The sequence below is a fragment of the Girardinichthys multiradiatus genome, chromosome 1 (assembly GCF_021462225.1).
Source record: "Girardinichthys multiradiatus isolate DD_20200921_A chromosome 1, DD_fGirMul_XY1, whole genome shotgun sequence".
NCBI classification, from domain to species: Eukaryota; Metazoa; Chordata; class Actinopteri; order Cyprinodontiformes; family Goodeidae; genus Girardinichthys; species Girardinichthys multiradiatus.
Window position 1 is genome coordinate 40,022,220 of NC_061794.1, and position 14,900 is coordinate 40,037,119.

The 14,900-nt window shown below is 39.1% G+C and overlaps 1 protein-coding gene across 5 annotated transcripts in view; it reads right to left on the minus strand.

Moving 5' to 3' along the window:
• Positions 1-14,900, minus strand: part of rapgef3 (Rap guanine nucleotide exchange factor (GEF) 3) — a 54,499-nt gene that overhangs the window by 15,607 nt on the left and 23,992 nt on the right. For 4 of the 5 annotated variants that reach the window (XM_047362578.1, XM_047362568.1, XM_047362573.1 and 1 more), the window contains 14 exons: positions 10,063-10,169; positions 9,855-9,976; positions 8,021-8,198; positions 7,790-7,874; positions 7,634-7,694; positions 5,508-5,584; positions 5,265-5,411; positions 5,017-5,123; positions 3,776-3,864; positions 3,583-3,661; positions 3,300-3,450; positions 3,094-3,179; positions 2,960-2,990; positions 2,697-2,772 (listed from right to left, as the gene is read on the minus strand). In XM_047362578.1, coding sequence (XP_047218534.1) covers positions 2,697-2,772; positions 2,960-2,990; positions 3,094-3,179; positions 3,300-3,450; positions 3,583-3,661; positions 3,776-3,864; positions 5,017-5,123; positions 5,265-5,411; positions 5,508-5,584; positions 7,634-7,694; positions 7,790-7,874; positions 8,021-8,198; positions 9,855-9,976; positions 10,063-10,169 — 1,396 coding nt within the window. The remainder of the gene's footprint in view (positions 1-2,696; positions 2,773-2,959; positions 2,991-3,093; positions 3,180-3,299; positions 3,451-3,582; positions 3,662-3,775; positions 3,865-5,016; positions 5,124-5,264; positions 5,412-5,507; positions 5,585-7,633; positions 7,695-7,789; positions 7,875-8,020; positions 8,199-9,854; positions 9,977-10,062; positions 10,170-14,900) is intronic. The other variant, XM_047362562.1, reaches the window with a different exon arrangement.

Genomic DNA, 14,900 nt, shown 5'->3' on the forward strand with positions numbered 1-14,900 from the left:
CTAACAACTTTCTCCAGCAGGAACTGTTAAAAATATAACTACCTTTCAGGTATACACAGTGTTAAACTGCAAGTTGCACTCTATTTTTCCATTTACCCTCTGCAGGCACTGCAGACCCTCACAGAAGTGATTAAGAATGATTTAATGGACACACATGTTGCCAGAGATTGCATGCAAAGTCTTATTAAGAGAGGTTGGTTCATCAGTAGACAGTCCCACCGAGGCACAGATACCTACTTGCCGAGTTCTGCTGGATTTAGTAGAGAAAATCCTAAAGTCCACCACAGCAGACACCTTGCAACCTCCACAAACACACCTGGCTGATAGCCCAAGTAGTGCAGTTCCTTTATTATTATATTACTTTTCTTTCCTCTCCTTTTTCCGATCTAAAATGTCTCAGAAACAGAAGTTATGTTAAATCCCATCATCATTTGAAAGAGCTAATTTGTTTAAACCTAAACCCATGTTAAACATTGGATTCTGTTAAGATAACACACTGCATAGTTGGTTAGAAACCAGGATTGACTCCTTCACATTTATTGACCCATGGAGCGTAGCGCTACCTTTGCCCATGCCACAGGCTGATTCCCGTGCCTGACTGGAATTGGACGACTAAGCTATGACCCCATTATTTGGTTATCTTGTTTTTCCTTCTTTCTTTTTATGGTTGTTTCACTTTGTCTCAGGGTTACCAGAGCTGATGACCAAAAGAATGTGATGCTGATGTGAATGTATTGTTTTTGTATTTTTCTCATTGAATGGCAGAGACGGATATGAGTTAGTCAGTTTAGTCCTGCCCAGGCTAACGTTGTTCTGCCCAGTCATAGGCCTTTGAGAAACAAACTGAACTGTGAACTCCCGTTCCTGCCAAGAGGAACACAGGGACAGTATTTTTATTTTTTATTTTTGCTTCTTCGTGGATCATGGATCATTGAGTTTCAGCTCCTATGATGGATGGACCCAGTAGCTTCAAAGACTGCGATGAATCACACCCTTCGAACCTTGGGGGGATGTTGGGGTCATCCATTTTGGTCACACATTTTGACACACGCAGCTCAACAGACGTTGCAGCTCTGACGTCACTGGGAGCATAAACCGGCTGAGATGCAGAGTTTCGTTGCCATTTCCCGCCTGTCTCACAGGACAGCGTATTGGAGGCGCATTTCTGGAGAGACAAAAGCTCGCAGGCGAACTTTTGCTCCACAAGGCCATTCCCGGAAGAGCTTGAAAGCTGGAAATCTGTCTGATACGAGAAGATCAGGAGATTTATTTACCGATCGAAGACCACGCCCACACCCGGATGAGAAATTACCGTTTTTTCCTTTAATTTGATCACGGAAGTGTGATCCCCCTCCTCTCCTTTTTCTTCAGACCTGATCCCTCTTCGACCGGTGGAGAGCAGAAATCAACCTCAAAGTAATGTTGTTCTTTTCATAGTAAACCGGATAGGTGCATTTAGAGGTCTGGGCAGGATAAGGCATAGTTAATGTGATGTAGGATCACCAGTAGTTTAATCTCAGGTATTAACTTGTTGCATTCAATACCGATTGAAATATGTTATGCTGCGCTGCGTTTTGATTTGCTGTGCAAGCGCTGCTGAATTGTGTGTGGTTAATGTTTGTCTGGCTGATCTCTAATCAACCAGGAGTTAGAAGTTGGACTTTTAAAAGTTTTTCATTCAAAGCAACTGCGGTCTGGGCCTCGTCCGACCTCTCTTTGTTCCAGTTTTATTGCTGGAGATTTTCCACTGAGTTCCCGCCTCAAATCTTTGTCAAGATTTGGAGCGATCAGCTGATAGTGGCTAAAGGGGCGTGGCTCCACCGTTTTATCAGCTGATGGCTGCGATGAGACATCAACAAAACAGGAGGATCTCTTTCCATTTAACCTAAATTACATATTTTGTCCATAAAACTACTGGTTTGATCTTCATAGACACTAAATCCGCATATATATTTTTCTTTTATTATTATTGTTAGGTAGTCATTTTATTCCCTTTGTGTAGAATGATGCTTGTTAGTTAGGTGAAGGTTTTTGGACCAGAATAATGGTATATCAGGATTATTTGGCTTCAATAAATCTTCATATATATAATTAAGAGAAGCGTTTGTGTTTATTTTGTGAAAGAGTGATTTATCTGTCAAAACAAGGTAGAAGTTCCCCCACCTTCGGTGAAGCGGTTGAATAAACAGTGACAGTTGGTGGTTTTGGTTAATAATTTGTAATTATTAAAGAGCTTTGAGCCCATAATCACAACACCAGAGGACATCTCTGATTTCTATTTGTAAGTAATGATTTTTGGTTAAGAAATAGATGTTTTTCAAATTATGATTTTAAATTATAATTCTTGATGAATTTTAATTAATCAATAATCATAATCCTTACAACACTAAAGCTGATGGTGTGACTTGGAGAAGAAAAAAAAATGTTTAATTTTGAGAAAAAAAACTGGTATAAAATGCATAAATAATAATCTCTCTAATATAGTGGATATGGGGAGAAAAATGACATTTTAGTTTCATTTTCTTTATTTCTATACAAATCAACAATGAACAAGAAACTTTTGCATGATTATTTTAAAAACATTTGAAGGTATATAAACAAAGCAGTCCTTAAAGGTGCAACGTACACTACATTGTCACTGATTTTACTGATTGGTTGATCTGTTTGTTTGATTTGAAATCCAGAGCATTACGCACCTTTATCCTGTGCTTTGATTGGCTGTAGTCTCCCAGCTTGCTCCTCACAGCTTGAAAACCAATCAAACGGCTGATTCTGTCGATTGGAACAAAATGACTCAGTGACCAATGAGAAAAGAGAGAAATTCAGAAATTAAAGTGTTTTAATAATCAGTCATCTCACAGCAAAATGGTAAATGGACTGAATTTATTTAGAGCTTTTCTAGTCAGACTGACCACTAGCACTAGGCAACATAAGGCAGCATCTATGAAAAAAATCTCACCCTGTTCAGTGACTGATAGCCATTCTCCAACCTGCCAAGTTATCACAAAGAGAAAATGTTGTTGCAGAATTTTAATTAGTATTTATAAATTTAGATTTGTGTAAAAATGGCAGTAATGAAGTGAAAATATTTACACTTTTGTTCTTCTTCTTTCTCTAAACTGTTCCTTTAGTATGCTGGATAAACGGTACTCAGCTGCAACCTCCTTCTTCAGTCTCTGCTTGATCCAAGAACACAAACAATAGGAGAATTATTTAAATAGTAAAACTCATCAATGAAACTGATTGTACTTAAAATTTTAATTCAATAAAACCTAGTTAATCTGAGCCTGATATCTCACCTCCAGAAAGTTCCAAACATCTGGCTCTTCTTTTAGCAGAAAGCCATACAGCGCCACCCACTGGGCAATCAGCTTCACTACCCTCTGCTTGGTGTTGAAGACACAAGCAGTCTTCTCCTGCTCTGAGCCTTTAGACAACTCTGCCTGGTAAGTGCAATGATGGTTAAGGGTCTAACACAAAAACACTTAATTAACACTGATAGCAGTTGTTAAACAGGAAACATCATTATTCGATGCAGCATGATGTTGAGTGTGAATACATTGAAAACAGTGGTCAGGATATTGATGCTGTAAAGCTGAGCTCAGCTGGCTGGACGGCATGAAGACTTTATGCGTGAGCAGGAAGTCGCTTACGCAGGGATCTTAGGGGAGACAAGCAGCGCGAGAACAGTTAGTTAATCAAACAGTCAGCTGTATCCCAGCATCTGGATTCACTCACACAGAAAAACATGGGGATGTGTCTGCCTGCTTCTCACCTATAGGACCATTTCCACTGGAATCTAGCTTTAATGTGTCCAGTAGATGTTCTAGGATTTTTTCAGGTGTTCCTGACATAACTGTATATCTGCAAAGAGGATGACAGAAAGACCTGAATAGTTATTTAATGCATTGCACTGCTGCATTGTGGTACATGTTGGTTAATCAGGAATTTTAGGTGTGATATTGTAGTTTTAAAATTCTTAACATCTTTTTAAAATAATTTATTCAATGCAATTAGTAGAGATTACCGTTTGGTAATGTGTAGGGCTTTTTATCTTGGCAAAAATAATTTACATTTGGGTTGATGATATTACAAAAGGCACAATAACTGAACTTTTATTAGAAAACATTATGGTGGATCAGTGCCTTCTGACATAAAGTCAATATATCTTAAAGCATTTAAATTACACTGAAAACATTTACCCCAAACCAGGATACAAAATACCATATATGGTGCAGTTGAAGCAAACCTTTAATTATTATCTTTATAACCTCAGCTAGTACCAATGTGTTTAAATTTCTCTTTGAATTTTTCATCTGATTAGTTTTCTACTCATGTCACACTTGTGCAGCTTCTTATTTTACTAGCACAGCTTGAAATGATCAGAGATCATTGATGATAAAGTGAGGTCAATATCTTCCCTTCTCCTCATACATGTGCTGTATGGTTGGCAAATGATCCTGAAATCCTTGCAGTGTTCTGACATACATCTCAAACATTTTAGTGCAGCTGTACAGTGTACAAGTAAACACATTTAAGACAAAAGAGATAAAGAGGAAAAAACAAGGAAAATACAAATGGATGTCCTCAAAAGAACTCTAATCAGTTGCTTTGTGCCCAATATGGTGCCATTGGAAGCATGTACACATAGAAACTTGCTTTCTGAAGAGGGGATTTTATTTGGATTCAAAAATGATTTACAAAAAAACTTCAACAATGTTCTGCTGACTCAACAGATGTTGAATTGCAATATAAACAATTGGTTCAACATATCAAATAAAACTACGTATTAAAACCAAAAGTTTATATGACTATAATGTCATCTTAGAGGATTTGTTTTGTGAAAGTGTGCATGTCAGTGTTTGTTAACCCACTTGTGCTATCAACATGTAATGATATCAGATACATTTTCTTTGATTAGGCTGAAAGGACAAGACAGTATGTGCAGATGCGTAAATATAGGAAGAATAGGTAAAAACAAATGATTTAGAAGAGGACGATTCAAGTGTGGCTCACTTGCTGTTGGTTGCAGCTCCCCCTTGTGCATTACAGTCCGCACTCTTCTCCAACACCAGGACAGTTTTCCCATGCTCCTCCAGTCTAACCGTGTTAGCCTCCACATCCTGGAGAGCAGAGCCAAAAATTACAGTTTTGTTTGTGGATTTTTTATCGTTCACCTATAAATGTCTGTCTGTTGTATGTGCGACAATAGACATGTCTTGCCATGGTGCTTTCACATGAAGTTATGAGGCTGTCAGACAAACCTTGAGGATTCGAATGAAATCCTGTTTATCAACACGTAGGAAGTGGCAGTTGTCCTCTCTCAGGATGATGGTGGCGGCACGCGGCGCATCATTCAGCAAAGCTAGCTGCCCAAAGTCCTCACCCTCATGCAGAGTGGTCACAATGCCCTGTATGAACACCAGTCACATGTGGATGGCACATCTTTTAATAGTTGAAAATTAGCTTAAAATCTATAGTAACTTGAAAGCGGTGTACAGAATTACCTTTCCATGTGTGATCACATTCACGGAGCCTTTCCAGATGATGTACCAGGAAGTGCCTTTATCCCCCTGACTGAACACTACATCACAACAAAACACAGTCAGCACAAACATTGTTCACCTACACACAAGTTTGTCAATAACATACTGAAAACCCCGCTTACATAGCACCTTTCCTGACATTATGCATTAACTAGGAGGTAGGAGGTGTAGGGAGCAAAGAAGACTCAATGACCTGCTTGTCTTTAGTGAAGAGAAAAATGAATAAAGCCATGGAGACGCTGCAGCTTCAAAATGGTATAAGGTGAAGGAGCATGGACATGAATGCTATGTTGGCATACAGGAGCCCACACAGAAGAACATGTGACTAGTGAACATGGCAGTGTTGGTATGAAGAAAGATTATCTCAGTATATTCCTTCAATTCATGCCATACATGTGAACAATATAGAGGAAAAGAAAAAAAAAGGTTTTGAAAAGGTTTGAATAATGGCACAACATATAACTTCAGTTACTTTGGAACGACACAATTGAATATGTTATGGAAAATCTCTAACATCTGGTCAAATATTGTAAATTCAAGCTCATATGTATACATACCCCCCAATTAGTATTCAGATAAATGTGCTAGCGAGATGAAGAGGAACTGTATGCCTTTTATGACCATATAGCATCTGGCATAATTTCAGCTGCACATTTAACCAGGTTGATACCTTAACCTTGCCTCTTCTTAACATCCTTCTTGTCATTGTGGATAAATAGCTCAATCCCTTTTCACCAGTCCATAAAACATTTCTCCAGAAAACATTAGGCTTGTCCACGATGCTGTAATACTGCGTAATACAAGTGACACTATAGTTCCAACCTCTTCCAGTTTTAGAATATGCTTGAAACTTGGCGGTTTTTTTGTTGCATCCAAAGCAATTTCACCTGAGCATGACAGATTGGGTCAGATTGCTGAAACCTGAGACAGGCCTGGTGTTTCAAGAGGACTATTATCACAAACACACTTAAAACTGGTTTTGGATTAGAAAAAGCAGGCCACCATTGGGCTTCTTGAATCGCCTTTCTAAAGGCACAACCTCAACCTTATTGAAAATGTGTGAACTATGCAGAGACATCTGCAACAAAACCAATCAATTAAAATGAGCTCTCCAGTTTCTGATAAAATGGGTGCTACAATATACAGCCAAAATATATTTTGATCAAATGGTAAAGTGTAAACGGCCGATACTTGTATAGACCTTTATCAAGTCCGAAGACCCCAAAGCACTTTACACTACAATCAGTCATGCACCCATTCATATACACATTCACACACTGACTGTGGTAAGCTACATTGTAGCCACAGCTGTGTGGGGCAGACTGAAAGAAGTGAGGCAGCCATACAATCGGCACCATCGAGCCTTCTGACCACCATCAACGGTCCCCCATTTATTAAGGGATATTTAAACCAATATTACTGTATTTGCTTGTCTGGCTTTACACACACATGAACATGAATGACATCTCATTCATAATCCATAGGCCTTAAGATACAGCCTTAACAGCTTCAACTCTTTTGGAAAGGCTTTCCACAAGGTTTAGGTGTGTGTTTGCAGGACAGTTTGATTATTCTTGCAGAAGTGCATTTCTGAGTTCAGACATTGATGTTGGGCGAGAAGGCCTGGCTCACAGTCCCTATTCTAATTCATTCCGGCTGAGGTGAGGACTCAAATTCACCCTTTCACAAATGTTTGTTGAAACAATCTGCAGGCCCAGGTGCTTGATCATATACACCTGTGGGCATGGTAGAGATTGAAACACCTAAATTCATTGATTTGGATGTACCCAGTTCTTATTTTTGAAAAATCCGTGAAGTTGTATGTCGTACCATCATTTTGCCCTGGTAAAAGAATGATTAAAATAATATAAAATCATAAAATCATAAAAGCCTTGAATAACACTTGCATAACCATTATGAACAAAATACATGTCAATATAGCTCTACGTTTGCTGATTTAGTTTGCAAATCTGAAAAGAAGTGCAGACATATAATTCCACATAATTCAGCAGGCATTAATTATCCAGCTTCTCTGTGTAATTGCTAAGAATCTGTATGGGTGATAAACTCAGTAAAGAATCACTTACAGACTGTTCCTGACTTAACGTGGGATTCAAACACCAGCACTGCGGCCAGCTCCTTTCGCACCTACAGACAGACCACAGAAAATAATTGATTATTAATCATATAAAAGTCTAAGCATAAGAGATTTATTGATGCTAGAAGAAAACACAGTGACTGACTGAAGAAGAGAGATGAGCAGCAGCCTTCACATGGAGCAATTCCTCATAGATGACCTCAATATCCTCAGCGCTCCTCTGACTGGGACTGCACAACCGAAAAATAATCAGTGAGCATCTAAGTATTCTAGTTTTAGGACTGGTGCAGAAACCTCAAATACAGACATTTATTCAAAGATACAGATCTATTGACATATACACACAAGAAATCCTATAGCAGCTTTACATGCTGACCATTTGCGTAGAATCATGGTGAGCAGAGCATCTGGACCCAGCTGAGACAGCAGGGACAGGGCTTCATGCAGCTCATCCTCCAAGTCCTTCTCGTTGGAGACATGGTTCAAGCCAAACTCTGGGTCCTGGAAACGGTAGAACTGTGTATCCTTGTCAAGGAAGTTCAAATCTTGTTTTACTGGAAACACAACACAAAAAAAGAAATCAGAACCCCAAAAGATTTAAAAATGTTATTCACTTTACATACAAAAATATTTCCCCCTCAGAAGTTTTGACCTTTAGGCAAGGTTTGTTTCCAGGTAAGAGCTTCGTAAAAACCCAGATGCATGGAAATAAGTGCAAATTCTTTCTAAGTTCTCCTTAGTTCATGATGAAGCACTTCCGTCCTGATTGGAGTGGTCTCCATCAGGATAACAGAGCATCATCGAAGAAGCATGAACGGTAAGAGAACTCTTGACTCATGAGAAAACATCGTAAATCAGATGCCTCAATAGTCAAGGTTGCTAAATTTCAAGCTATTCAAGCCCTTCTGGGAAATTTCTGAGCAGGCTACTGCTGTAGAGATCATTAAAAAAATATCAAATACACTAAATATTCCATTGCCCAAAGGCCCCAAGAAAATCATGAATATTACCATAATGTGCCTTCAGTTTAGCTGTTGGACACAATTTTTGACATTTTGTTGCCTGCGAAAAATTATTTATACTATTGTTTTTTACAGGTAATCTGCAAAATATAGTGACCCTTTGTATTAAGTCCCCCTAAGTAAATATATTGTAAAAACATTTTGACTAAATGTAGCTCTTTTGAAGCATGCCTCTTTACCAGTTTTCCACATCTATATTTTCTTTTTTTTTTTGCCAAATAGCACAAACTCAGTCAGATTAGAAGGTCTGTTTAAACAATAATTTCCAAGTATTGCCACATATTTTTGGATGGATTTAGTTCTGGATTTTGATTGGGTCATATTTACATGTATATTACTTTTTATCTAACAATTGTATTACAGCTCCCGCTGGATATTTAGGGGTTTTGTCCTTTTGGAGAATCTTCAATCCAGTCTTAAGTCTTTTGCAGCCTCCAACAGGTTTTCTTCCAGAATTGCCCTGGATTTGACTCAATCCATCTTCCCACCAACACTGATCTGCTTCTCTGTCCTTGCTGAAGAAAAGCATCCCACAGCATGATGCTGCCACCACTATGTTTCCCAGAGAGAATTGTGAGTTTATGATTGCAGAGTTAGTTTTCCACAACATTTTGCATGTAGGCCAAAAAAGTTGGAATAGTTATGTCTTTCTTCTCATGCATGACTAAGAGTTGTCATGCTCTCCTTGCTCTGTCTGCCAGTTTAGGTGGATGGCTTGGTAGGTTTCCAGTTCTGACATATTCTCCATTTTCATACAATTGTTTTTTAACAGTGCCTAAAGAGATGTTCAGTGCTTAGGATACTGTTCTAAATACTAACCAAGATTTACACTTCTCTACAACTTCATCCTTGTTCTGTCTGCTGTGTTCTTTGGTCTATGATGCTATTTGTTCACTAATCTTACACAATAAACCCCTGAAGCCTTCACAGAATAGCTGTATTTATACTGAAATTAAATTACACACACCTGGACTCTGTTAACTAATTTGTTGACCTCTAAAGGCCATTAAATGCAACATATTTTATTTAGAGGTATCAAGATGTGGAGAAGTTCAAGGGGTATAAATATTTCTACAAGGCAGTGTAACATGTTTATGAAATGTTTTAGCATTTTTAACAATACAAGTAAAAGTTGGGGATTAATTAAAATTGGAGTTGGATTTAAAATTTCATTTATGTAGTCCTCACCATGAACAAGGATTCCCTCATCCACCAAGACCTGCCACATTCCCACAGCCTGACTTCTTGACTGAAGACATTCGCTCTGTTTCATCAGCCAGTCAACTAACTCCTTCCCTGAGCAACATTGCCTGTAGGGGAAATGGTCCACATTAAATTGCATGTAACTTGCAGTCAAGTTTCAAGCTGAGGGGAATAACATTGTGAGTCTAAGTACCTGTGTGTTTTCAGGTGATGTTTCCTGTCTCGGATCAAGCCAGGGTTCTTTTCAATCATAACACTGTACACCGATTTTGCGGCCTTCACAATGCGATCTGAAAGAAACTAAATAGAAATTAAGGAAATATAGTTAAATGGTTTTTACTTGAGGCTTGCAAAAGTATTCACACATGTGGAACATGGCAAAATTTTAAAGAATTTTAATGGATTTTTTTTGTGATAGAGCAAAACAAAGTAATGCATAACTGTGAATTGGAAGGAACATAATTCATAGTTTACAACATTTTTTACAAGCATTAAAAGTCTCAAAGGTGTGGTATAACCCATGGTCAGCTCCTCTGAGTATATACTTTGTAGAACCACCTATCATTGCAATAACAGTTGCAAGTCTTATGTCTGTACCAGCTTCGTACAACCAGAGTCACATTTTTGCCAATTCCTCTTTTACAAAATAGCTTAGCCTCGACCAGATAGGATGGGGAACTTCTGTGAACAACAATTTTAATTTATATTTGGATTTATTTATGTGCACATACCAGTGGCGATTGCTCTAAGACTGCAAGGGAAGCTCAGCTTCCCCTAAAATGTCCAAAAATAAGTGATCAAATAGATACTGTTGTGTGTACATGTCATTGACTAAATATGCGCTACAACACACTCAAATTTTGTTCAGAATCAGCTTCTTATCACTGGTAACGACGCGGCTTTCCTCTCACTCATTCCCGCAGCTTCACAGTGCTTTAAACAGTGAGTTTAATAGCGAAGCAAAAATGCTGGGCTTTGTCCCGTCCATTGGACGCTCAGCGTCTCTGGGGGTCTATGGGGCAGTGGGCTGGCCTCGGCTGGCCCGGACGCTCAGCTTCTGCATGATGATTGGATCATCTGTCTGAGGCTGAATCCCTTTTTGATTGACAGCGAAATGAGCGAATCAGCGATCTTGAAATTGAGCTTCCCCTCCTTGAAAGACCAGCATCCGCCACTAGTCTATACCATTGCATTGTAGCAGTGGGTGTGTGTTCACGGTCATTGTCCTGTTGGAAAGTAAACCTCTAATCTAGTCTTCCAGGATTGTCCTTATTTAGCACTATCCATCTTCCTGTCAAGTCTGCTCAGTTTCCCTGTCCCTGCTGGTGAAAAGCAACCCAAGTAGTGGCAGCATTATACTACCACTACCATGTTTCACTGTGGTAATAGTGTGTTCAGGGTGATGTGCTGTGTTAGTTTTCTGTCTCACGTAGACTCCTCTGATCAGAGAACGTTGTTCCACATTTACTGCATCCATTACATCCTTTGTCACAAACTTTAAACTTGAATTCTTATGGCTTTCTTTCAGTGATGGCTTGCTTCATGCTGCTCTTCTAGATTTGTAGAGTGCGTGACTAATAGTTGTCATGCCAACAGATTCTGTCATCAGAGCTGTGGATCTTCAGATTTACCATGGGTCTAGTGGGTTAAAAGCTGAAGGGGTGTAAAGACTTTTGCAAGGCACTGTATTAGAGCGGTTAGGTCATTTATATAAAGATGCATAAGGGAGGAATTGTAACAAAAAGCAATCTTTTTTAATGAAACAGCCAACTTCTGTGATTTTGGCAAACACTTCAGAAAATGCTTTGACAATTGTTAGTTTACAATTGAAAGGAGGGACACAAATTTGATCACAGTAATTCCCCCCTCCACACACACTTTTACCCAACCCCAGTGTGTTAAATCATGTGTTATGGTGTGTACATCAACATCGTGAGTGGAGATTTCTGTAGGTGTTGAAGTGTGACTTAGTGTGTGTGAGTGTGGGTTGCATGAGGGTGAGAATGTGTTAAAAATGGCTCTGTGAAACTCTCCCACACCCCACTGAGTTCTCAGCCTGTGCAGCTCGTTCTGTGGCTGGTACACAGGAAAAACAAACTTTTTCCTTCTCAACACCCTCAATGGTTTTTCTCTTAACCAAAACTTTCCATTAAAAGTCTGAAGCAGAAGCACAGAGGTGGGGTTTCATCACTTCAGAGGGCTTACAATAGTTACTTACTCACACTGTAATTCCGTCTGTTCAATACTAATTCCACCTGAACCTACCTTATAGCAAACCAGGTCAGTTTTCTGGTTTAATCTAAATATCTGAACTTGATATTTGTTCTCAAACGTCCTCACAAATGGACAGATTTAGGTCATCGCAATGTGATTAACTCAAGTGTCCACATGCAACTCAATGAGCTCTGGTTTGAAAAGACAAAACGACTACACATTGGGGACCGAAGCCTGCCAGCCACTCATGCAAAAGAAAAGCTTATATAATAAAAAAGGGCTTGGTTTATGGCTTTGTAACACTCAGCAATTCAGGATGTTTCAAGTTCAATGCATGACCTACATTTTATGACCGATTGTCATGGAACCTTAGCTCCTCCCTGTCTTGTTCCCCCTCAGAAACCTCCTGCACGTCTTGTGATTACACGAGTGGCTCAGATGCTTGCATTCTTGCGCTTTGGATTTTCCTTAAGGGTCTGTTGTTTGCCCAAGGTGGTGGTCTTGAGATTGACACAAAGCTCAACATTGACTGTGAGCTGTTTTATTTATTTATTTTTTAACGTTAATTAGAGTTTAAAAAAAACAAGGGACAGAATCTTCCTGAACCCTTTGACCTCCTCTGCCGCCCCCTTAGGATGCAAAAACACCCAGTGATCTTTACTTTCCCTGCTGACCCTATGCCCAGATGACATGAAGATGAGTACCACCCATTCATCATGCTTGTTATTCACATGGGGCTATTAATTAAAATCAACAACTATGAATACTTAGCGAGAGAAACTGTCAATATGAGGTTCTTTTTCTGAATTATTTTTATTTGTTTTGTGTCAGCTGTAATAGTACACACACCTTACAAATTTTTTCATTTTTCTTTAGTCAGTCCACAAAACATTTTCCAAAAGCCTATGGGATTGTTAGGATCTGTTTTGGGCAAATATAAGGCAGGCCTTTGCTCAGTTGTGTTTTACCCAGCCTCTTTCTTACTGATAAAACACTGACCTTCACTAATATACCTTAATGTAAAGGACCTTTGTGATCTCCTGGATGAGTCATTGGTGCGCTCTTGGTGTGATTTTGGAAAGCTGGCCACACCTGGTAAGGTTTTCCACAGTTCCATGGTTTCTTCATTTGTGGATAATGGCGCATGGTTGTTTGCTGGAGTCCTAAAGCCTTACAAAAGGCCTAGTAACGATTTCCAGGCTGATAAATGTCAATGTCTGTTTCTCATCTGTTCCTGAACGTCTTCAGATCAGGACATGATGTATTGCACACTGTGGTGTACTCCACAGCTATAGCAGGAATCAGGCTTGGGGTGAAAAGTGAACTTGAACTTAACTGAATGCCTAATTCATAATTTGACAAGCGGGGCTGTTACTTTTTCACGCAGGGTCTGGTAGGATTTTTCCTGTTAATAAACAAAATCCTTATTTGACAACTGCATTTTATATTTATTCTGGTTAGCTTTGTCTGATATTAAAATGTGTTGATGACGTGAATCATTTAACATTGACAAAAAAAAAACCCTGAAAGAAATCATTATGGGACAAATATTTCTTTCACAGCACTATGGGCCTCAGACCCAAAATGGGGGGAGCCAATGTGAGTTGAGGCGCCTGCGAAATCTCCCAGGAGTAAGGCTGTCTGGAGGTCACCAGTATTCCCAGGGGCCCATTTTCCCCTTGAGACTCCCAAAGTCACATTCTCAGGCATGTCAGCTCCAAAACTTATGTCCTTTAGGAGGTGACTTTCCATTACCTACGCAAGTTCTTAAAACAAATCACATCCAAAGCTGTAAGTCAAAGAGAAGCCTACCCCCTAACTTCTAAACCTGACAATCATGTAAACATGCAGATGGTGGAACTATTTTTCAGTTTATACAACGTTTTTGTAACTCACTCTGCTGTTGGTGTTTTGATGCCTTTCAGTTTACACACTGGCAATCTAATCATATTATATACAACTATAACCCTACTGGTAATTGTTCTAAGTGAGTTCAGCAACCATAAATTTCACAGGCTGCTCCTTTAAACGTTGTGTAAAACAAAGTGCATTTAAATAAACTACATCAGTCTGTGTGTAGCAGCAGCTCAAATATACGACCTATCTACAAGTTTCCAAGGTTTAAAACTTATGAATTTTAGACCATTGTATAAACTAATGTTTCTGGATATTTGAAACTCTGCATTTAAAGGACCAAGGTACAATCCATTGCAATAGTATTTACATTTGTCCCTTTCTCACATTAGAACCACAAACTTTAATGTAGTTTATTGGGAATATATGCAGAAGGGAAGTTGTCAAAATGATTCATAGAATTGTATATTTTTCATTCATTTCATTTTCTACCGCTTCTTCCATACTGGGTCACAGGGAATCTGGTGACTATCTCCAGCAGTCTACGGGCAGGAGGCGGGGTACACTCTGGACAGGTCGCCAGTCCATCGCAGAGCAACACAGACACAAATCATCGAAATGATTCATACAATTGTATATTTTTGACAAACACATATGTCAAAAGTGTAGCATGTAATCAGCCCCATTTACTCTGATTAACATCTAACACTGAACACACTACTCCCACAGGGTGGAGGCAGCATCATGCTGTTGGAAAACTTACAGGAGCGACAGGGAAGCTCTTCAGAGGTGACAGAAAGATAGATGAATCTAAATACAGGGCAATCCTGGAAGAAACCTTGTTAGAGGCTCTACTATGATACCCTTAAATAAAATCCAGTAAAACGTCCCTTCAGAAGTTATGTAAATATTTCATAGTGTCCATTTGTACCCAATTCAATCTCATTATAAATGCAGATCTTT